Genomic DNA, 26303 nt, shown 5'->3' on the forward strand with positions numbered 1-26303 from the left:
AGACAAATAGCAGAACTTTATTAAGGGGGGGGGAGCATATGCAGGTGCACTATGCAATCATTACTGCTCACATAATTTATATATATATATATATATATATATATATATTAACTTTGTATTATATTTAATTATCATATAAGAGGTACGCATATATTTGGCCAAAGATATCAACCTGCCCACCAATGTAGAGGTCACCTCTATCGAGGGTATGCGGCCACTGGGTATACAATGTCTAGGTCGACCACAAATGGTTGAAAGTCACTAGGTCGACACATTAAAAAAGGTCGACACAATCTTATGGTCAACATGAAAAATGTCGACATGAGTTTTATTTTAACCATATATAATGTAACCCTGTGGAGCAGGTCCCTAACACTCTGGCATTCACGTCTGGGTCGCCAACCATTAGCATAAATATGCTATATAGAAAACAATGAATCACCCTAATGGTTGATTCTGATACTAACAATTGTTATGACAAAAGTAAGGAACTCATTCAGTATGCATTGTATTTGCAAGCAAATGCGATCCTTAGCAATGCAAATGCAGTAGGTGTCACACACCACTTTGCTACATTGGAGATTGCAGAATTAAGATTAGAGAATCATAGTCTATGATCAACATCACGACGGTAAAATGAATAAGCCTCAGCCTATGTCTCGCAAAACTATGCCTCGCGATGCCTTGCCACTCCTGGAAGAGGTGGCAACATGCTCCCTTTTTTGTTAACACGGGTTGCCCTGCCTCTCCACTCACCCCAAATGCCTCTGCCTGTCAATCAGGCAGATGCATTCGCAATACTGCAATGTGACTGCAGGACCCGTACTGGACATGCGCAGAATGGGTTCTGCCCACACACAGCTTCATGATAATGGGATACTGCACTACGGTTTGAAGATGCAACCAGTAGTTAATGAGAGCCTAAGAACACAGAACTGGTTTTTATTATTTTCTTTTTTTAAAAGACAGCAGGTACATACCTAAAAGCCTAATCCAAATTTATCCTTAAACAACTATGTACTGTACTGGTCCAGAAAGCACCTAACCCAGTCATGACAACCACACAAGACACTGACTATATGGTAAACAATTTAGCTAAACTAATGTTAACACTTTGAGTGCCAACATCTCTTTGAGAGATGTGCAAAATGCATTGCTCACATTTGTTATATAGATGAAACAAAAACAAAAAAGTGTATTAACGAACATTATGGGCCAAATGCACTAAGCTTCAAAAGTGATAAAATGGAGAGTGATAAACAGCCAGCCAATCAGCTCCTACCTGCTATGTCACATGCTGTATTTGAAAAATGCCAGGCTGGCTGTTTATCACTCTCCAATTTATCACTTTTGAAGCTTAGTGCATCTGGCCCTATATATTTTCTATATAAGGTAAAATTTACAGCTCATTATGATAAATTAAAAGGTACGTGTGGCAATTCTCACATCTTTTTTGAAAAATGAAATACGGTAACTAAATACTAACACAAATAAAAACTAGAAGAAAAAAAATAAATGACAGCAATGTTCTTCCCTTTAAAAATCTCAAAATAAAAACAACAACAACGATTCAATGGCCACAATGACATGCTTACAGTACTAATGAATTATTATAAGTAAACGGAGTCAATCTGCATTCAGCGGCAGCTAGCCTTTCCTCTCCTTTTGGCATCTCTGTTTTGGACGGTAATTAAATGTTTCAAAATAGAACTAAAATTGTGCAAATCGCTCTGACCAGCTTCATTCTCTGCTTTTCAAGTGCAGAATAAGATTGGAGCAGCGGACTTGTGTGTCACATGACCTCCTCTGCACAAAACATGGAGACCATACAGCATACTAGAGGTGGTGAGAGTGCAATTTTTGTACTTGGAACAACAATTAGACAATGAGTTGTCAATATGGGCTCCAGTAATATATTAATCTACCTATTGTATAGTAGAAACATCTTATGATACCAAGAGGTTGCTACATTAAGGGGGGTATTCAATGTTGGATCACGGCTGTCTGCTCGACCGTGAATTTGCAGGCGGGATTTAATGTCCCGCCTGTCACGGGTCGAGAAGAGGGCGTGGCCGTGAGCTGCGGCCGGGAATCGGCGAGCTGCGGCTGGGACCTCGTCAATTCCCGGCCGTTCTCAGCAGAACGAGCCTGACTGCTTGTGAAGTCGGGCTCGTTCTGCCTAAATCCCCTGTTCAATGCTGTCGGGGAAGACAGCCATCTCCCCGTTAGGAATGGCTGCGGGAGGATTGAATATCCCCCTTAGAGTATGGATAATCTAGAAATAGAAGTATAGGAACATTTTTCAGTGTCCACAACAAAAAGTCCAACAACATTTCTAAAGGACAACAACATTAGTTACAGTTTCTTATATAGCGCAGCATATTCCGTTGCGCTTTACAATTGGAAACAACTGTGATAAAACAAACTGGGTAGTAACAGCCCGATATAAAGGTAGGAGGGCCCTGCTCGCAAGCTTACAATCTATCGAGAACATCCTATACAATAAAAGGCTAATGTTGCTCTGTCGGGTGTGCACAGCCACCAACGCTGACATTACTACCATGTTATTCCATCAAATTGACGAGCTGGTAACTAGATATATGAAACTGAATCCATTTCTCTTGACCACTTTAAAAAAAAAAAAAGTACACGTGAGTGTAGTCTCTCCCCATTCCACAAGCTCCCTAATGGGCCAATTAGCTCCTGCCGTCCAGTTTTTCCAAGCTTTGCAGGGGTCAGGCCATGGATATAACACAGCAGTGTGTGTGTGGCTGAAGGAGGTGAGCAGAGCTAATTAAGAGGGTGGGGGGGTTATTTTATGTTATTCTCGTGTTAATTAACTGTGGCGAAAAAGTTCTAGAATGCCATTGAAGTGTCATTCAAGTGGCATTTCTAATGTGACAAAGACATGTGCACAGTACCTTATCCAGATGAGATGACCCTGATACCGGTGTGTGTTATATCTTAACAGAATGTTATTTATTTAAATGCCAAAGCCTGCTGTGATTACTAAGCATATACAGACAGAGGGATCAAGCAAGTGCAATAGGGGATTATTAAAACATCAGTAAAAAGACCTACATAAAAGGAGACCTACATCATTATTTGTTTTACATCTTTTACAGACATATTGCATAAAACTTATTCTGAGGTATCCAATGCGTTACCCCGCCAACTCACCCGGCAGCTGCCAGGGAGGCTGGATAGCACATGATACATTATATGCGATCTCAGTCATGGCTGCGGGATTTGATAGATCCTTACAGCAGCCCGTGAGATTTTGATGCGCATGCAGCTCACATCAAAACAGTCAGGAACAGCATATGCACTGCTCTGCATCGGATTGGCTGCTGAGAGTCATGTGATAGCAAACAAGATGACGATGCCCATGGTTGGTAACTGGAGGGAAACTCAGCATGGTGTAAGATTAGCTGCAGCCTGTAGGTTTGGTAATGGAGAATGGCACAGCAAAGCACTGTCAGGATGAGCGGAGTGCAGCAATGTGATGTGCACCAGTGTGACAGGATGGGCGCTGCTGGATGATCGCCGGTCGCACAGGGCCGGGCACCAGAATACCTACTGCCTATACATTGCGCGGGGAACTCCAAGAGCACTTCAGTGCATGCTTGGAAGGTACAGTATGTGTTTCTCAGACTCCGGATTATGACACTATTTCTTTATGCCAGATTTCTTTATGCCCTTGCCATCTCCCAACTAGGCTACTACACTTCCTAATCTACAGTAAGGTCTTTCCCCCCCACCTCTCCTCTTTCTGTGTTTATTTGATTCAAACTCTTATTTCTTTTAATACCATCTCTAAATTAACTAAGCTCCCTTCCTGCCTTATACTATACAGTGACATGGACACTTGGTGGTACCATATAATAAAGATAACAATACCCTCCAGTTTAGCTGCATGCCCTCTTCCTCTAACATTTTTTCTTCTCTGCAGGGAACTTTTTTCTTCTCTACCATGTTGAAATTCAATTATATGAAAGCTTCTATCATGTTACAGTACATTCTCCAAGGGACCAAAGCTATCCAGAAGAGACACTGCTGTGCACAGCACTATTTTTTAGTAGTAAATGACTGCCTAGGTGTCCAATTAAAAATAATTTTTTTTTCTGCAATTAATTTCAAATAATATACCCCAAAATGAAAAATGAATTTAAAGGAGTAACATGGTTCTTAATATGCAAAAGAAAATTGTCAACACCATTAAGCGCTACTTCCAAGTTTAAGTGAAACCATACATTTAGAATGGAGTACAAGAACAAAAAGAAAAATGCAGCGCTCTTTTAATGATGCAATCAAACTGATAATACAAAACACATTTATTGCTAAAAATCACAAAAAAATTATTAAAAAATTATAAAAGCTGTACAGGTTAAGATACAAAGAATGGGTTTAAAGTGCAATAAAAATATGGCATATGGACCTGTCAAGAGAATAATAATATAGGATATAACCTGCTCTGGTCACTCAAAGTTCCGGCACAAGTGGAGAATAGACTGTATGGAGTCCAATCATTTGTAATCCCAATTTGCTGCTGGAGGTGTCCTAGTCCTTGGGAGGACTGTGTGGTGTGGGGGATCCTCTCTAGATTGCGGCTGTACTTGTTTAGGGATGGGTGCTCCAATAGGGTGTCTCCATATGGTGTTTTTGAGGGTATCCCAAATGTAGAGTCAGAGTGGTATAGGGATCCTCTCAATAAAGTGCAACAGTGCCTGGAAGGTAGATTCCCATTTGGGGGGAAGGAAAGCCAAGTCCAGATAAATAAGCAAGGACCTGGTTTCAAATCTCAGACAGGTCCTTAGAACAGCACCAACGCATTTCGCTGTCACTCTAGGGACAGCTTTTTCAAGTTGACTGCCATAGGATCAGACCCAGGTATAAATACCTTCTTTAATTGGTATTAATCAACCTCATTGTAAGGAAATTGGTAACACCTGTGCTATGCAGGTTAAAAACATATGAATGCATATAAAAAACATATAAAGAGACTCGGAGACAGACACTTACATTGATAACTAATATCGCAAATATATCGGAATAGTAATATGACAATAGAAAACATTGTTTTGATACAATAAAAAACATCATTTGGACATGTGACCTCGGAAAGTATTATATACTTCCGGGTCATGGGGCAACACATAAACAGCCAAATATAAACAATTCATAAGAAACACTATGATGTTAAATACTCAGGTTAGCGGTTCACTCGTATAGATAATAGTAATCAACATTAGGTAAATACCTCATAGTTATAACATCACACGGCCAATCTATGGGCCTTATTCTGGTCGGTGCGGCCGGATCCGATTATGCGGCCAGGACCGTGCGTGCGAAACCCCGCCTTCCATACGGATCGCCAACTCCGTCCGTACGCGGTAAGAAGCTGGCCGAACGGACCGCACGTGTATTTTACACGGAATACGCCTCCTCCATCTAAGGGAACCTCCCCCATCATTCGATGGTCGCAGACCATCGAATCCAGGACCGAGTGCTCCACCAGCTCCCGCAACCTCAGACCACACGGACATTGCTCCGTGCAAAAGCAGGGATCTGGGCGGGCAGCTGACATCCGGCGATGTCATATGTCCGCCCCCTACACGTGCGTCACGGCCGCATTACCATACATACGCCCAGCGTTTGCATGGGAACGCCCATGAAACGCAGGGCGTATGCATATGGTAATGAGCACAAATAGCCCTTCACGCCCTCTCCACCCCCTGTTCGGAGTGTTCACATATCATGCAGGATTTGGCCGTACGCCCCGCTCGCACATGCGCAGAGACGCCTCTGCACATGCGCAGACACAAAACATCGGCGGCCCGAACGCACGCGGATATATCCGCACCAACCAGAATAAGGGCCTAAGTGTGGGGCGCTGGAACGCAGATCGTAGTTTGTGATGTATGGATCAGGATATCCGTATTGCGTCATTTCCGCCCAATGACCCGCAAATGCGGAAGTGGCTTCATGAAACATATATACGTCCAAGCGCCAGGAGGATAAATAAGTAGTGTACCTCTATAATACATAATACATGCCACTTCTTTTGTCCCAATGGAAATGATATAATTTCCATTGGGACATAAGAAGTGGCAACCAATATTTCCAAAAAGTTATGTATTGTACTCCATTCTAAATGTATGGTTTCACTTAAACTTGGAAGTAGCGCTTAGTGGTGTAGACAATATTCTTTTGCACATTGGTTTTATTGTTGGTGATTTACAAACACTAATTTTGTAGACATCTGAGCTGCACAACCTCCTTTGGGCTTTAATTCTAGAATAACTTTTTTAATGGTTCTTAATATGCAAACCTAAGACCCATACACAGTAAGGGGGAACAAAGGTCATGCTGCAGCTGCAACATGGCCGTCATTAATGATATCATTCCTTGTTCGAAAATGCTTAGATGAGGGTGGGATCGCATATCATTAACAATGCGCAGCGTACACAGTGGGCATATTTTCACAATATCACTCATAAAGCCATTTCTGAACGATATTGTAAACAATATAGTCTAGTGTGTATATTACATACATTACATTAGTTATAAATGGTTGCATAGAAATGGGCATACATTTCTGTGGAGAGTTATATAACAAAATAAAAGATATTTTACTTTGTATTATATCTTGTACTAAGGAAACTTAATTTTCTTAATAACTAAAATTCTCTGGGTGGTGAGAGTTCTATTCTGTTTACGTAAATACTAGTTACCAGCATGTCAAAAGAACTGAACAAAATAACAGTAATGTCAGCACCTGTGGCTTTGCAAGTCTGAATGGAGCAACTCCGTTGGGCACCATCTAGTGGCAGCTGGCACACACACTTTAATTGTCCCCATAAAGGTGATGAGCAGTGTTAGCCTTTTGTTACATAATATTTTTCTATTAAAAATGATGGGCGTTTAATCATTTATAAAGGAGAACGCGAGCGTTATCACAGTACATTCCGTTTGTTCTCTTCGTGTACAAGATCACTCCCAGAAGTATCCCACCGTCAGTCAATAATAACTTGTATTGTGACTGTGTTTGATAAAAAAAATTTTTTTTGTTAATAACAGGATGTACGACCTTCCCACTGCTTCATTCATCTACTGATGGTGTGGATGCCGGCCAGGGATGCTGCGTTCTGTTTGAATAACAGCAACAGCACGGCAAGATATATGGGTTAGACAAAAGATGGTTCATGGTGACATAATTTTCTCTGGACAAAGGTGAGATGAAATATTATTCTTTGCAGAAAATGGCAATAACAGAGTCAGGTTCTTGGGTTTAGTTTTCTGACAATCATGAATTACCAGTAGCAAAGAATAAGGAAAAAATGAAATCTGTAAAGCTCTGTCAGCGAATCATTCCTGGGTTATAACAGGGTTGTCACAAATGTAAAACAAAAACAATTAAATGTATAAAAAGTGCTAAAACAGCACCACTACCGAAAAAAAACAAATTACTAATAATTCCTAATATTGAGGATAAACAGTCCATCACAAACCCAGAGTATTCTTATATTGCAACACACACCGCAAACTAAAAACAGATCAAAACATCTATGGAGGGCTTTCTTTCAATTTGGCATGTGATGTTGCACGTAAATGGACTCCCAGGGAGCTGTTCAAGCGAAGTTCGATGTGATACATCGCAGGTGCTAAAAAGCACCCACGATGTGCCGCTGATGGGTCAGATTACAAATTATCCTATGTGATGTATCTCATGCTCCAATCCGATGTGGACAGGAACGCGCATCAGATTCGATCTGATGTCAAACAGTTTTCGGTACTGCTTTCCTAGCACGGCGCCCACGATCTAGATTGTATGTGTGGGGCTGATATCTCAAGCATCTCATGCATCTTATGTGTTTGTGCGGCATAAGATGCATGAGATGATGCAATCGACGAGATTTTTACATTGGAATCAATGTAAAAAGGCCCCAAAACCCCAATTTCAATTGCTAACCCCCCCTCATGGGTGAAATGGTCCCCCCATTGTTAACGGCACCCCACTATTGACGCCAACCCGGAGCGCGGCGAGCGCAGCGAGCCCGCTTTCTCCGACCTTTTTCATACCCCAACTATCCACGTCGGCGTGGAGTTGATTTTATATAGTGTGGCGAGCGCAGTGAGCCACCGAGCCCGAAGCGTGGCGAGCGCAGCAAGCCCCGCAAGGGGATGCGGAATACATGTAAAGTAGTCTGCGTCCCCTCGCGGCTCGACACGCTTCGGGTTCGGTGGCTCACTGCGCTCGCCAGGACGCGTACCGCTGCGCTCGACACGCTTCGGGTTGGCATTGATAGTGCTGGTGGCGTTAACAATGGTTATTGGGGGCTCACGATTTTTTATCTCATGGATCTCATGCATCTTATGGAATCCGCGGGTCCATCGCGTTGATTGTATGCCTTAAGTACCTTAAACTTAAGGCATACAATCAATGAGACGGGCGCCGTGCTAGGAAAGCAGTACCCAGTTTTCATTCGATATATATGACGGATTCGTCAGAATCAGATGAAAACATGCCAAATCGCACCAGTGTATGAGCACTGCTGCAGTAAAGCTGAAAGTGCCAGGTGCCAATTTATTTATTAAAATAAATCACTTTTATTTTTTAGCTTTATATTAAATCTCAGTCATGTCTTTATGTCACAATATATACATGATCAAAAGAAAGCTAAGAGAAGTAAAATGAATGATATGTGAGGTGGAATGGCTCAAACACTGTAATTAGAATAGATTGAGAAAAAGCTCCTGGAAACGCACAAGCTTTTTTTTTTTTTTATATTTGATTGACCTCTTCCATAGAAGTAATAAGGTGCACGCAGAGAAAAAAACCCAACATTATAAAGTACAGTATAGTAGGCTATTGTGCTGTGAAGATTGATACGAATCTCCATGGAAACAACTGAGCCTGACATTGAGAGGAGGTGAGGGCCAGACTAAGCGGAACGCGTCATCTGGCTTCCATGCTTCGTAATCAACCTTCAAGCATTTATAGAACTAACTGACTCATTACTATGCATGGCTGTCAAAAATAATAACTACGTAATTGTCTATATTTATACAGAGTTAAACAATTTGATGCAGTCAATGTTAAGTGGAAGAAGAACAAAAGGCTCAGTCTTGCAGCACAAACTTAATGCAACACTGAATCCTCAAACGCAAAAAATGAATAAATACAGTATGTGCCTGTTACCCGATACAAAAGTGCTATTTCCATCAATGAACAAACAAATGAATCAACATGTTTACATATGGCACAGCAGTCAATTTTTTGGTACTTATGTACTAACTGGGCTGCCGATTTTGAAATCGGGTCCATCGCATCGCATCCGACCATATCGCATGAGATGCGATGGACCCGATTTTTCCATAGGATTCAATGTTAAAATGGATTGAGTCCATTTTAACATGGAATTCAATGGGAAAAGGGGTCCTTTTCATACCCCTACTATACAAGTGGGCATGGAGTTGGATATAAACCTGTGGCGAGCGTAGCGAGCCACCGAGCCCGAAGCGTGGCGAGCGTAGCGAGCCCCGCGAGGGGACTACAGAAAGTGTGTGTCGAAGTTGAAGACCGTGCCTAGCCCGACTACAGTAGTTGAATTACAGGTGGATCAATTACACTGCTGCTCTAGGCATGTGAATATATGATAAATACAGTACTGTACTTAAGAGAATGGACTTTTTTAAGTAAGATTTTGTAACAAATATTGCTTTAGTCTTCACATATGTAGTGAGACTCAACTAAATGATATAAAATCCTAAACATTTGCATGAACATTTCCATTATTCTAATGGGCACCTTTTGCACCTAAATGCAAATGCTCCTTTCTTTATCCATCAAATTATATTTACTTAATTGGATATACCGTACTGTAGTGTGTCTTTTATGCTAATATAGCTATGAGGTACTGGCCAATCACGTTGTACTGTTCTCACAGCCACTCACTACCTGTTCAGTGTTACCAATGAATAGATATTCTTACTGTAACGTAGAATTGACAATTAGGAAAAAAGGAGTGTAAAGTGTGTTCTCGCTACCTCACTCCATTTAGCTCCTGATAAAAATGATAAAATATTGTGTGAACTTGTTAGATATCTATAGAGTGGTACAACACATTAAAGCCCCCACAATTTATTCAAAATGGTCGAGATGCATAGGGGGTCCTGGCACCTTAGGTATCTTGCGCTGCCTGGCATAGTGAGGCTAGATGTATGAGGATAGATCTATATGGGTCTGATTCTGAAGTAAAGCAAAAAAAAAAAAACGTCGAACTGGGCAAAACAAAGTTGCACTGTAGGTGGAGTTGATGTAACATGTGCAGAGAGATTTACATTTGGGTGGGGTGTGAAAATGGAAATCAAACATGCAAAGATGAAATGCAGAAATGCTACATGCAAAGCAGCCAGTATTTACCCTGTATATATATATATATATATATATATATATATATATATATATATATATATATATATATATATATATTTTTTTTTTATTTACGGATGGTGTAATGGTTAGCATTACTGCCTCACAGCACTGAGGTCATGGGTTCCATTCCCACCATGGCCCTAATTGTGCGGAGTTTGTATATTCTCCCCGTGTTTGCGTGGGTTTCCTCCCACAATCCAAAAATATACTGTAGGCTAATTGGCTCCCAACAAATTAACCTTAGAATGTTTGTTTGTGTGTGTGTGTGTACGTATATGTGGTAGGGAATATAGATTGTAAGATCCACTGGGGCAGGGACTGATGTGAAGGTTCTAATATTCTCTGTAAAGCGCTGTTTCTTATGTAGTGCGGAATATGTGTGCGCTACATAAGAAACTGTTAATAAATAAATAATATTCTCTCACTCACACACATTATATATATATATATATATATATATATATATATATATATATATATATATATATATACACACACACACACATTTACTCCAACTTGGTTTATTCCAAATACAGTTACTCGCTTTTAAAAAAAATTTACTTCCATATCAGAATACAATATTTAACATAAACACTTCTAAAATAATATATATATATATTTTTTTTTTTTTTTGATGAGGTGGTAACAAAAGCACAACAAAGCAGATTAAGATAGCAGGAAGAAATAAAGTTCATGACATACACTAGATGTTCTCAGCTAATTAAGTCAGTAACCCATTTGAATTAAGTTGCTTCTGCCTAAGAACCAAAAATGCTGCGGTAGAGGATTTTCAGTACAAGTCTGCAATCTGTGAACTGTAATCAGCCAACTGAGCAACACTCTGAGCAGTAATTCAACAGATAATGTGATCTTATGTCCCAGGGGAGCGTTAGTGAGTCTACATCTACTGGCGACCTAGTTCTTATTATGTATAACCGCGCTCTTAAAGGATTATATTTCATTTATCTAACTTCTTGTTTTGTGCTGAATTTTCAAAAGTCGGGGTGGAGCTTGTATTTACTCTGTGGCATAGGGGGCGAATAAGGCTTGAGGTGGGAAAGAGGTCAGTCAGTGGTTACATCAGTACAAGGTGTAATGAGAACCTGCTTAATCGCAGAACATAATGTACAGAAAGAATAAATAAAAAATACAGCTTAAAATGAATTACTTGCTTGGGACCATTGTTAATTACTAGATAACTGCTTGAAAACAAATATTATTGTTTTTCTTTTCTTTTTAAGTGACGTTATGGACTAACACTTAAACTTTAATAATTGTCCAGACCTCTATTTTACTGTGTTAAACCCAATTAGCCAGATAGTATGCAAGGAACAGTGGGTATAATAACACTGTGGATCTTTCATCTTAATTAGTAGTATCTGGAAAGGTGAGAAAACTTTCCAACAGTGTCCTTCGTTCTTCCCCAAATTGATGATTCTTAAAGAAGTGAACATCTCAAAACACGCAAGGGAAAAGGAAAAAATAAATCACGAAAAAAACATGATCACTAAATTTGTAATTTGAATTAAAGAACAAAAACCCTCGTTAAGAGACATTTTTGATGCTGAATTTACACTGCTGAAGAACTTCCTTCTCTAAGTGCCTTGCAGGAGGCTTGCCCACCAACAGAGGAATAATACAGTGTGCAATCGATGCGTTCTTCAAACAAATCGAATGCTTTTAATGAGTTAAGTATAGAAGGTTCACAGCCTTGGTAATTAGTTCCTGCAAACCTTGCCTGTTTATATGCAATAATGAAGAAAAACTGTAACCTACACAAACTGCACTGGCAGCTAATATCTTGTTCTGTTAAGAAGCTGCAGTAGATACAACTGCAAGTAATGAAGAGGTCTACATAAACTTCCAAATAATATCAAGATTTAAGCTGTGTCATCCCCTATCACAAGTGTTGATGCAATCATACGGGATGCGGTCATTTGGTCGAATGCATTATGGTCGAATGTCATTACATCGAATCCATTAGGTCGAATTGCTAAAAGGTCGACATGATTCTAGGTCGACATGGGAAAAGGTCGAAATGATTCTAGGTCGAAAGGTCATTAGTTCGACAGGTCATTAGGTCGACAAGGTCATTAGTTCGACATTGTCTAGGTCGACATTCACAAAGTCGACATGGGGTTTTTCACTGTTTTTTGAGCCGACATGTGCTGACAGGCGGTATTTCATGCCCTACCATCCACTAGGGCGTGGTGGGAGAATAAAATAGTGTGCCGAGCGTAGCGAGGCACCGTGCCCGACGCATTGCGAGCGCAGCGAGCGATGCGAGGGGATGCAGTGCACTTTAAACTGTGTCCATGTCGACTGTGTTGACATTCAGGTAAAAAAACAGTGAAAAACCCCATGTCGACTTTGTGAATGTCGACCTAGACAATGTCGAACTAATGACCTTGTCGACCTAATGACCTGTCGAACTAATGACCTTTCGACCTAGAATCATTTCGACCTTTTCCCATGTCGACCTAGAATCATGTCGACCTTTTAGCAATTCGACCTAATGGATTCGATGTAATGACATTCGACCATAATGCATTCGACCAAACGATCCCAACCCAATCATACCAGTACTTCGGACTCTTGTATTTCTGTGTGCTAATAATACACTAAACACACTTACATACGTTCAATTCTGCACTTACCCTTTAATATTTATAAGGTTTCTACCCCTTTTCCATGACCTATTTGAAGGATAAAATGTTTGTTTACCTATTTGGTTCTTTGAATTGTATTAACTGACACTAAGGAATCTTCTTTCCTGAATTAGTTGAAAGGTTAAAAACTAAACCTAACTGAACGATGAGTGGATACCTCCCAAATTGCTGGCTTTGTGACTCGGGATACCCCCACAGCTAAGCCGCACTGGTGCCCTAAAGGTGCAGATGTAGGGGGATTTTTGCTGTTTTCACTGAGAATAAATGGAATTCGCATTCTGTTTAATCAAAGTTTTTTGTTTATTTTCCGCTTGCGGAAAGCAATCGGAAAATCGGAAAAGACGCGGTTTCGTAGATCTATGTCTTTTTTTCTGCGGAAATGGCTGCGAATTCATAATTTTAGCGGGCATGCCCACGAATGCAGTTCAGCTTCTCAAATAGCTGGATCTGCAAACGTGAATCCTGCCCATTTTCCTGGCAAAAATGACTTAAAAAAAGATTGAATAGCAAAATCCCCTCTCCTAAGCAGTCATACAGATGCTGCAGTTTTGTCATGCTTTCTTCCAGGGGTTTTGACCAAATCCTAAGCAATCTGCTCATTTGTAAACTGCAGGACATCAATAGTTGTTAACAAAACCACATCAAAACTACTGAATGGTAAAACATCTTATACTTATTTGTTAGTTTAACTCCCAAGCTTTGACAATGCTGCACGGCGGCAGGTTGTAAACAATAAACAGTCAAACACCAATAACTTGTGCATTGCTTGGCAGCAGCTTCCATCCTCCAGCGGCCAAATGGTCCCTACCATATTCGCAATTCATCAGAGCCAGACGCATATACTCTGAACACACAGATGCAGTAAAAGAAATTAGTGCAATGTCCAACAAATATTTGGCCAGGGGCTATCCTTTAAAACTGCTCTGCACAACTCAACTGTGTCAAAATTCAAAATTCGATACCCCTTGACATGCAGCAGCAGCTACATTGTTTATTACATCAAGTGCCCCTGCGGCCTGTTATACGTGGGCAAGACCATTCGCCAACTAAAAGAACGCATCGCCATGCATAAATCCAGCATCAGGGCAGCCTTGGGCTCTAAGGGCTCGGACCAGCCAGTTGCGAGGCACTGGAAAGCTCTGCAACACAGCCTCCCCAGTCTGAGGTACAAAATTATAGACTGGGTACCTGAAAGCCAGAGAGGAGGTGACAGGGGCCGCACCTTACTGAGGCTTGAAGCTAAATGGATCCACCTTTTGGATACCGTACAACCACATGGACTCAATTAAATGATGCCCTTTGCTTGTTTCCTCTGATTCTGCTTTTTTCATTCTCCCCTTTCTTGGATTTATCCTACAGTTTCCGCAGGTCACTCACACTTAGTATGTATTTTCCTCATGTCATGATCTCTCTTTCCGTCTTCGTTTCTGCGCTATCTTCTCTCTCACTTATCTCTGTCTCCCCCTTGTCTCTGGCCTCTGCCGTCACTGTTATGTCTCTGCACCTTGCAGTTTCACCTCCCACTCCTCATGCGCTTGTCACCCTATTTATGTCGTGTTCACCGCTCTGCCTCACTATCCCCACCAGGTTCACGCTCACCTTTCCTCTTTTCTCCTTTTTGCCCCCCATTCCCCCCTCCTTACACAGTACCCCCCACTTCAGGGGCTTCCGCCTGCCCTTTATTCCAACCACTGATTTAGTTCGGACCCTGCCACTGGCAGGCCGGGGTCACCCAGCACACCCTGCCACATCTCTTTCCAAGTCTGCCCCGCAGCTTCGCTGATGGACAGCTCCTACACACACCTGTCAGCCCGGACCTTGCCACTGGCTGGCCGGGGTTACCCTGCACACGCTGCCACATCTCCCTCCGAGTCTGTCCCGCAGTCTTTCTGATGCGGACAGCTCCCCCACACACCCGTCAGTTCCCGCACTCCTCCGGATGCATGGTGTCTCCTTTGTTTGTCCCAGTTTGTATTCTGTCTTCGTCACTGTCAACTCCAGCTGGAGACTGCTTCTCCGTTCCGTCCTATATGTATGTACTCATGCTCCCCTGTCATGTTTGCTCGGTCCTGCAGTTCCCTGTATGCACTGTACCTCACATGGTTTTTCCTAGTTTGTTCCACAGTTGGAACTTTGTCTGCATGTACAGTGTCATTCTTTATTGTTATCCTACATTGTGTACCCATTGTTGCATCTGCATTCCCCCGGTGTCACATCGCTGTTTACATTTATTATCATGTACATTGGTTATGCGATTTCCTGTTTTTCAGGTACTCGCTGCAGTTAACATCAGTATGCCTCAGGCAACACTGACTCCCGTTCGTCCGGTCTCAGCCGTCCAGTTCTGTGGTGTTCTCTCACAGGGCAAGTGGATACTTAGCCCTTGCCCGCTCCCCGCTTTCACTCAGACGCGTCTCTCAGCGTCTGTGTTGCCATGGCTCCCACACTCCGGGTGTTCCAGACACACCCCCCGGTGACCCCGATTAGCAGTCCTGTGCGCCTCATGACGTCACTGACTACCCGCCGGGGCTGCGCTGGTGTTGGCTGCACGAGTTCCTTCTGACCCCCCACATCCCTATAAATGTAAGTACTGTATCATTCACTTACCATGTCTTGATAAAGGGCTTTGCCCGAAACGTTGACATAAAAAAAAAAATAGACACAAGTTATTGGTGTTTGACTGTTTATTGTTTACAACCTGCCGCCGTGCAGCATTGTCAAAGCTTGGGAGTGCCATCCTGCCTGTCTGCTACATTCTTCCTTTTTGGATTGGAGTGGCAACCCAAGTAACTGTCCTTTATGGTTTAAGTGCCGGGAACCTTTGTACTATATATATATATATATATATATATATATATATATATATATATATATATATATATATATATATATATATATATATATATATATATAGACAGTTGGGTTCTCAGGTTGGCACTCTGGTTAAAGATAAAACTGTTCCGGTGCCAGGCACATAATGTGGTTAATAGAAAGCACTTACCCCCTCGCAGAAAGGTTGCATCACAGAGCCCCTCCCCCCGCCTTCCTAGCTGTCACTCAATGGAGATGACGAGCCAGGTCAGTGGAGGTCTGGTTGACCTCATTTACATGTTTTTTGGCGCAATTTTATGGTATATATGTTTGCTCTGCTGCAGTGTGCTTCACCTCTGATGAAAACTGCTCACATGCAGTTGAAACGGCTGTCAGGTCGGCAGCTGTCTCTTTGTGCAATGATGTAAATGCAATAAACCCTTTTTTTCTTCACCTACTACCGTGTGCCGGCTCCAATCCTTTCTGCGAGGGGGTAAGTGCTTTCTATATATATATATATATATATATATATATATATATATATATATATATATATATATATATACACACACACATACATACACAGTATACACACTAGTAAGCCCCTTGAAACAAATGCTTCAAAAACTAGTAAGATGGAGTTTCACTCGCTGTCAATAGATGGCAGTGTTTCAGAGACACACACACACACATACATATATATTGGAGTGTGGTATAACACACCGACAGTCGGGATTCCGACAGTCAGTAGCCCGACATCGGAATCCCGACTGCACAGCGGGGAGAACGCAATGAAGCCCCTTGCGGGCTCGCTACACTCGCCACGCTGCGCTCACCACGCTGCAAGCTCGGTGGTGAACTGTGCTCGCCACCTATTTTATTCTCCCTCTATGGGGGTCGTGGACCCCCACGAGGGAGCAGTCGGGATTCTGACGTGGCAGTACTGACTGTCGGAATCCCGACTGTCGGAGAGACGTCCGGCACCCGTACACTGCACAAGGTTTAAATCTCTTCTCCTCTTAGCCCACTTCCCACCTGTGGCTGTGCAGATCTGAATACCTGGACTTGAGCTGTGTGCCTGAAATCCCACCCATCTTTCCTCCAGGCACACCTCAGAGACCCATTCCTGGCTTTGCGGTGAACCAGGTTCTGTTACCTGGCTGCAAAGAACTCTTTCTGAGGCTGGACGGCTCCTAAACCCTTTACAGGGCAGTTGTGACCAAAGAAAAACTACCCCTGTTAACCACAATATATATTTATTGGTACTTGTGTAGTTTCACGGCGCCATCATGGCGCCGTGCGTCTGAGTCCCCTTGCGGGGCACGCTTCGCTCGCCCACGCTGCGGGCTCGCTACGCTCGCTTCGCTCGCCCACGCTGCGGGCTCGCTACGCTCGCCACGCAATTTAAAATCAACTCCATGCCAACATGGATAGTGGAGGTATGAACTATCCATGTTGGTATGGAGTTAAGTTACTTTTTTGGACATATTTCGTGGCGAGCGTAGAACCCGGAAGTAGCACGGCGCCATGAAACTACACAAGTACCTATTTATTTATTTAGAACAAGCATTACTTGCTCATTGTGATGTGAATGAACACATGATTCATTGCATTATGACAATACAATAATGATTGTTTTTTTTTTTTCACCATAAGATTTGCCCTGAATGGTTCTCCCTGTGCAGTAAATCTCATTATCATTATGTCAAGAAAGTGGGGCAGCTTATGAAATGAAAAGGCATCCCCTGCTGGTACAAATAAATAATGGTGGACACAGATTTCTAAACGGAACATAACTCATTGTGGATATTGCGCTTTAAAGAAAATTTTAAATGAAAAGTTTATTTGGTCACACAAAGCATGGGCCCACAAAAGCATTTACGTGTATAAGCAGTAAAGTAGGAAATGAAGATTTACATTTTACAAACCTGGGGAAAAAATAAAGTCAAACATTTCAAATTAATATCTAAAGTCCATCATGAATTGATCTGCGAGGGTAATCTTCCTAACCAGACGTTCATCGTCTGCAAAGCTACTCTGTCAGTCACTTCATTGGTTACCTGTATTCTACCATATTCAATATAACATTATTTTACTTACACACAAAGCCAACAACCAAACTACACCAACATACATATCTTCTCTTGTCTCAAAATATCTTCCAACACGACCTCTACGCTCCTCCCAAGATCTGCGTCTCTCATCCACAAAAATTACTCGCTCCCATTCCCAATTGCAGGACTTTGTTTGGGTTGCACCCACTCTGTGGAATGCTTTCCCAAGCACAATTAGATACTCCTCCAGTCTCGAAACCTATAAGCGTTCCCTGGAAACTCACCTCTTCAGGCAAGTTTATCAAATTCCAGAACCAGTCACTTAACCTGCATATACTGTTCCTATCTAATCACATCCCCACTGTACAGTCCACACATATCCACTCTTTCTTTTTCACATATTGCATCCTCCTGACCCCTGGCCAAACTGCTGGGTCACCGTATCTTACAGCACACCAGGAACCTTGCATTCTGGTGGAATAGATGCAATAAAGAATACAGTATCTATCCTTATGTATCAATGCATATTTCCCTGCATAAGCTTGTGAGCAGGGCCCTCCTACCTTTTGACTGTCTGTAAATACCCTGTTTGTTGTATCACTGTCTCCTTTTGTAAAGCGCAAAGGAATATGCTGCGCTATGTAAGAAACTGCTAATAAATAAGTAATAAATAAAGATATGGGGTGGTAGACAGAAAGGGCAAAACAGAATAAAAGTAATAAATGACAGTGGTGTGCAGAGTTGTACTTACTGTATAAACCAATGTTCGTACAAAAGTGTATTCCCATACTCCATGGAACAGTACTGGCTACTTGAAATGTGGTCGGTAGGTCGACACAAAATAGGTCAACAGTCAATGGGTCAACCATTATCCATTATTGGTCGACAGGCCAACTGATTGTTGCTTTAAAAAAATGTAGAAAACTCTCATAAAATCTCTCACCTTCTAGTTATCACATCCTATTACATTTGGCCTCTGTTTTGGATTTTTTTTTTAACTCAGTAGGGTATGAAAAGCCAGAAGGTGGGAGATTTTGGGAGAGTTTTCTAATTGTAATTTAATTATATGGCAAAATCAACTTGGTTTTCAGTGTAAATGATTGCTGCTTTAAAAAAAAAAATTGGTAAAACTCAAAATATCTCACTTTCTGATGCCAACACCCTATTACATATGGCCCCAGGTGTTTTTTCACTATTTACTATCCAAGCGGACATAGAGGGAGGCGGTAATAGTGTGCCCAAAGCATGGCAAGGGAAGCAAGCCTTGTGAGTGGATGCGGTACTTCTATGTTGACATAGCGCCAAAATAGTAAAAAACTCATGTCGACCCTTTTCATGTCAACCTATTGCTTGTGTTGACCTTTCGACCCTGTCAACCTAAGCCATATTGACCTTTTAAATGTGTCAACCTTATTGTTGACCCCATGGCCCATACCCGGCTACTCACAATGGATTCAATTACAGTGGCAAACGCAGGATTTTCAGAAGGGGGTTTCCAGAGGGGCGGAGCAAAGCACGGAGATGGACACTTAGGTGACCCAGTATATGCCGGGTCAGTTAAAGTATTATAGATAGACCAAATGTATATAAGTAATAATAAGTAATAATAATAATAAAAAAAAATATGTATATAAATCTCCACTATTTATTATCAGTTAATTTAGTGTGTGCAGAGCCACTCCAATGTCTGTCTAAACAATGTGGTCACAAGCCATAGGGCACCCCAAAACTAGGAAAGGTGAGTGCCGATGTTAAGTGTATATATATATATATATATATATATATATACATACATACATACAGGGGCGTCAACAGCAGTGTAGACCCCTGGGCATAGCAATGTATTGGGGCCCCTACCGATCCTCCAGCGGTAGGGGTGGGGGAAGCTTTGATGTCCTGCGGGTGGTAGGGGGTGTTATATAAACCGCTCAGCATGTAGGGCTCAGTAATTTCCACTAATTACCCCTTTACTGCACAGATGGTGGGAGATGGGGTGGGAGAAGGGGGCATTGGGCTGAATGAAGGGGCCCTGATACATAACTTCCAGGGTGGTAGAGGATGTTTAATATGCAGAGGAGGGGTGTATAGTGGAGTGGGCTTATTATTCATAATTTACTGGTGGGAGGACAGCTTGCTTGACTGCAGATATCTCCAGTTCCCGGAAATAGATTTCTTAAATTTTAATGGAAATAAAACTAGAGAATCCCACCTACCAAATGGTGTTGGGGACTAGGGGATCAGAGTTCAGGAGGCAGAGCAATCCGCCAACGAGTATATAAAACTACATACCAGGTATGTGGAGCTGGAGCAGTAACCAGCTGCTGGAAGGCTGATATCTCTGGTTCTGGGAACAGTAGACAAGCTACTAGTGTCCATCAAAAAAGCAGAGTCCCAGCTTTTGGAATATACCCTCAGAAAAACTACAAGTCAGACAGAACCTGAAATATCTGACTGGGAATAACAATTAACATGCTTGGATGGGGACCACTGCTTTGAAGTCAGATATCTCTGGTTCCCAAGGGCCGATTTTTACAATTCTTGTATCCATGGAAAGAGGGGACCCTCAGCTTTCAGGTGAAGGCCCTTAGACTCCTGGGGGGGTTCGGGGTACTCAGAAACCCCCCCTGCATGCGCTACTGAATTAGATTATAGGAATACTCAGAACTGATACTGAATGGAAAAGTTGCGTAAACCATACACCTGTATTACTCCTAACATTTTTTTTAAATATCGATATGTTAATACACAATACCTGCATCTGTGATAACCAAAATGAACCAAAGGCTATACTGTATGTTTTAGAACAATGTGAAAATATATTTTGTCACACAATTAGAAATTTTCATTTGATAATAAAAACCCTTAAAACTCACAATCAACTTCTATCAAGGAGCGGACAGATCTTGAGAGGTCTTTAGCTTCCGCTGCAAGAGCTGCCATTACACCCATTCTACTCTTGCCCAGTCTTGAAATTTGAGAAGAAAATGTTGGAACACGTTCACTAAAAATAAAAGTATAGAAATAGAGATAAAAAAAACACTGCTACTTACAGTAAAGGCATACAGAAGTAAAAACAAATACATTAAATTATTGAATATGATCTCTTTTACAATTCCAAAGGAAAGAGCACACCTCTTCAGCTTGAAAATAAAAAAAATAGCATATTCACCTTGCAATGATTGTTACATGGGTTATGTGAAAGAAAGCAAAAACAAGGTCAAGGATCAAGAGGGGCGGGATTCAATTAGCCATAGTAATTAATCGCAGCTAATTTATACCCCAGGATCTATTCAACTGGCCCTGAAAGCTGGCACTATTCAGGTTTTTTTTTTCACCTGGCAGAATGCAGGCAAAACTAAATCCCCAATAATTGCGGCGCCAATTTTTTTGCGCCCTTGATAGTGAAAACATACAGGTCCCAGAACTTCTCAGGTCCTTTGTGTTTTTTCCCAAAAAACAGGATTTTTTTCAGGTCTAAAAAAATGAATTTAACGGCAGATAAGAATCATTCAGCCCATCTAGTCTGCCCCTTTTTAACCATAGTAATACCTTAAACCAGGCATTCCCAACCACGGTCCTCAAGGCACACTAACAGTGCAGGTTTTAGTGATATCCAGGCTTCAGCACAGGTGGTTTAATCAGAATCACTCAGGTACTAATTAAGTCACCTGTGCTCAAGCCTGGATATCACTAGAACCTGCACTGTTGGTGTGCCTTGAGGACTGTGGTTGGGAAAGCCTGCATTAAACTCTATTTGATCCTTATTTATTCGTAAGGATGTTCTTATGTCTTTCCCATGCATGTTTAAATTGCTCTACTGTCTTAGCCTCTAACACCTCTAATGGGAGGCTATTTAACTTGTCCACTAACCGGTCTGTGAAATATTTTATTTCCCTTAAGTTTCCTCTGAACCTACCTCCCTCCAGTTTCAGTGCATGTCCTTGTGTTCTAAATAGTTCCCTTTATTTGAAGAATTTTTCCCTCCTGTACATTGTTTAACCCCTTGATATACTTGAAATTTTCTAGGGAGGGAGATAGCCAGGAGAGAGCAGCATCACAGAGTCCAAGGGAGTTAAGGATATGGAGAAGGAGAGGGTAGTCCACAGTGTCAAAATCACAGAAAGGTAAAGAAAAATATGCACAGAGTAGTGGCCTTTAGATTTGGCAACATGAAAATCATTGCAGACTTCTGTGAGAACAGTTTTAGTGGAGTGGACAGAAACCAGACTGGAATAGATCAAGCAGGAAGTGGCAGAAAAGAAAGGCGGTAAGGCAGTTATAGACAATACGTTCAAGGAGGCAAAAGGGAGGAGAGAAATGGGTTGATAGTTGGAGAGAATTAGGATCAAGGGTAGGTTTTTAAGTATAGGAGAGACAAGAGCATGCTTGAAGGCAGGGGGGACCGTCCATGATGAGAGGCATAGATTGAAGAGGTGGGCTAGATGGGAACAGGCAGAGGGAGAGAGAGGAAGGGGAGGAGAGAGGAAGGGGAGGAGGCAGGAGGGGGTAGGGTCAGAGGGGGGATGAACAGATGAGGACCATGTCTTCCTCACCAGATACATTGGAGAAGGATGTCAGAGATGGTAAGGAGGAGGGGGGATTGTAATGGGGAGGAGGTGGTTAGTTGCTGATGGTTTGGTGGGATGATATGTCCTGACATATGGAGTAAATTTTGGATGTGAAGTAAGTATCAAAGTCAAGAGCAGAGAGTGAGGAGGGGAGGTGGAGGTGGGTATAGGAGGGAGTTGACAGTGGCAAGGTTTTTAGACTGGGAGGAGATGAGGTTCTTGAAGTATGAATGTGAATATTTTCAGGTTTCTGGTGTATTTGGTGTGCCACATTTGAGGTGTCCATTTTGAAGGGGGAATAGTGATTGGTGGAGCAACAGAATCAACAGCAAAAGTAAGGGAAGCATTAATGTTAGAATTGTTACCAGATATTCTGGCTCTTACTGCTTGTTATAATAGGGCCGATTCAGACTTGTTCACACAGGTTCGAATTTGGCTCTGTCCCCGTGCATATGTTATAATGCCCATGTGCAAACCCAATCAGCAATCACCTTCAGCAAATTTTACATTCATCGAGGTGCTCACTGCCTGTTTGACTGGCAGGGGAGTCTCGGGGTGAGAACTTGGCGTTTCATGGCCATGCCCACAAAACGGTGACGTAGGGGTGCACTCATAGAAACGCTGGGAGGACCCCAGCAAACTCAGGCAAGCCCCTGTCTGCTTGGGGTGGGAGGATGACATCATATCTCATCAGTACCAGCCCCCAATTTGGCCATCTCCCTTCAAATAAAAAGTCCTGGCTTACATTTTATAGCAAACAGAGGAAAAATCATTTGATGGTGAGTAACTATACAATGACTTTTCCTCTCTGCGGATGCATGCAAGCAGAAGTGTAAGCATACACATCCCCTCGCAGTGTAGCGAGGGAATTCGGCTGGTGGTGTTGGGGTATATGCAGCCTAGGGAGCAGGTCTGAATTGAGCTCAATGTTTCCATCACCAGTATGTTCTCTATGGCACCAATTTGGCACCAAACTTTCTTGATTCCTTAATTATTAACATCACTAGAATATGTGTGAAGGTTCTTGGAGAGTTTTAAAGGCTGAAAGACATGCCAGGAATGTGGAAGTGTTCTACCATGCTCCACGATCTATGGAATTGTCTATGTTGAGTATCAACAGGAATATTCATACCAGGAATGGATAAGATCAAGGATATTGTTTTCCATAAAAAATAGCTTGCGTTTCCTCAGATCCTTAATAGTGTTATGCAGGGCTATTTTTTTGCAGGCTCCAGCAGGAACTGTGGCCCTTATTCTAGTTCACTCTTTCTGACAAAATATTTCTCAGATTGACAAAACCATGTGCACTGCAGGTGAGGCAGGTGTTAATAGTGCAGAGATAATTAGATTTGGGTGGGGTTTTACACCTGCCTCACCTGCAGTGCACATGGTTTTGTCCATCTAAGAAATATTTTGTCAGAAAGAGTGAACTAGAATAAGGGCCACAGTTCCTGCTGGAGCCTGCAGAAAAATAGCCCTGGTGTTATGCACCGGAAGGATTCTTGAATAGGAATACTGTAGTTTTGAATAGAGAGATAAAGGGCCTAATTTAGACATGATCGTAAAGCACCTTTTTCAATCCCTGAAGATATTTTGTGCAGAAAATTCAATTCCATCTATTCAATGTTTTTACATTTTTTATGATTTTCGGAAACAATCGAAAATTGGAAACGACGTGTATCTGCGAATCCACATCTTTTTCCGTGGAGACGGCTGCTAATTCGCAAATTCGGCAGCCATTTCCAGGAATGCAGATTTGATTTTTTTAAAGAGCCGAATCTGCAACAGCGAGTACTTACAGTAAGTCCTGGTATTTCCGCAGATCAGAAATACCGAGAAACATTGAATACCCCTCTATATTTAGAAGACTTCAGGTTCAATTTTCTTTTTGGAGCAGGTTGGCTGAGAGATGGTTCTGTCATTGGGCACATCTGTATTCTGACTAGAGTACTTGACCTTTTAATTCTCTCTCTTCACGGACATTTCCCTCATATTTCTCCTTTCGTCCTCATATGGCAATAATTATCAAACAGAAATGGCCTACATATGTTAGATTTCATAACCTAAATTTGGACAGTGCTTCTACTGTCCAGTAACAAAATCAAGGACTCCTCTAGAGAATACCACAATCCTACATGAGGAGGCAAAGAGGCTTCATTTACTGTAAGAATTAAATTCCTCTTACTATGATGCCTGTCTTTATAGTTCATCTAGGGCTATTGAGACTGAAGCTACAGACAAAATCATTTTAATGCAGTTTGTAAATAAAGTTTTTTTTTCTTCATACATTCTGTTTCAGGTTCTCCAAGGGGCCCTCATCTTCTTATAGAAGTAGTTATAATAAACACATTAGGGATAGCTACATCAAATTAAGGAACCATAATCCAATTCAATAGATTTTCATCATTAAAAGATTACATACTTTCCAGTCTTTTAGTATTAGACTGACATTTCTCTAACTGTGACTACTCTTTCAAGATCATTTACGTGATCAGAAGATGAACTGAACACCACTATTTTTAATTAGTATTCATCAAAAGGGGATATTTGTTCAGATGTCTATGTTGTCAATACATTTATCCCCAAAGATTTACCTATAAATATTTGAATGTGCAACCTCTTCACTAGAGGAAATATCAAAAGCATCTAAGAAATCGTGTTGTGAATTTGAACATCTTTCTTCTACATCTGTGAAAGAGCTCAGGCTTTCAACCTCTTCGGGGCAAATTCATAATTTTAGAGATATATAATAATAAAAACATTTTCAGATGTTTTATTAAAGTGATAATAAAGAACAAGTTAAGATAATTTTTTTTACATACGTGCCCCCGCCATGTCGGTCCCTGTCAGTTTTGTTTGTCTATTTCCATCTTATCTTATTTCAGATACAACATTCTGCCTAATTTTTCCCCCCGCCCCTTTAATTTAATGTTGCTGCAATTCAAGCTTTGGATTCTTCATCATGTTGCTTTTGTGCCAAAGGTGTACTATGGAATCATTAAGAAAATGGAACACAATACTACGGCAAAATGTTTTTTCGAATGAACATAGCGACAAACAAACTTGTTGTATTGCTTGACAACAAATGTTCCTGTTACTTGGACAAACAGAGGTGTCCTTTTATATTTTGGAGCACAGCCCCCTGCAGCAGTAGCCAGCTATGGAATCACACACAGACCTGCCACAGTTCCACAGCCAGCTAATTGTATTAGCACTAACACAAAACATACATACAGATGGTGCCAACCTCATAATTAGCGCCGGCACACCGAGGCGACCTGACAACCTGAATTGTTGTTGAATATTTGTTAGGTGTCCCAATCAAATGTGCAGAAATTATAAATGTGTTGTCTGTACATAAATTTTAAATATTCATTATATTGACCAATTTATCTTTAAATCAAAGTAAACGTACACGTATGTGCCCATATCCCTGAAGAAGTTAAACCCTTGTTTAATATTACAATTTTTCCTCACGCAAAAGAAAAGCTTGTAACATAGAGGTAACTGAATATTCTGCACATAGTGGTAACTGAATATTCTGCACATATCTCACAGAGATGTTGGCACACAAAGGATTAAACAAAGTTAAAACGGTGTCAGTGGAAAAGATGGGTGAAAACAGCAGCAATGAATTTACATGTCTGGAGTTTTTGGCTAGGCTAGCCGAATAATCCAGACTTGAATACCCTGCTTAGTTTTTTCAGATGATTAAGTGTCCAAAACTAAAAAAAAACAAAAAAAAATAAGGGAAAGCAAGCCA

At 41.4% G+C, this 26303-nt stretch overlaps 1 protein-coding gene across 2 annotated transcripts in view; it reads right to left on the reverse strand.

Moving 5' to 3' along the window:
* Window positions 1–26303, reverse strand: part of STXBP4 (syntaxin binding protein 4) — a 146899-nt gene that overhangs the window by 27233 nt on the left and 93363 nt on the right. For both annotated transcript variants that reach the window (XM_083148648.1, XM_083148647.1), the window contains exon 15: window positions 20846–20973. In XM_083148648.1, the coding sequence (XP_083004774.1) occupies window positions 20846–20973 (128 nt within the window). The remainder of the gene's footprint in view (window positions 1–20845; window positions 20974–26303) is intronic.

This window comes from Crinia signifera, chromosome 6 (assembly GCF_055691185.1).
Source record: "Crinia signifera chromosome 6, ASM5569118v1, whole genome shotgun sequence".
Lineage (NCBI taxonomy): Eukaryota > Metazoa > Chordata > Amphibia > Anura > Myobatrachidae > Crinia > Crinia signifera.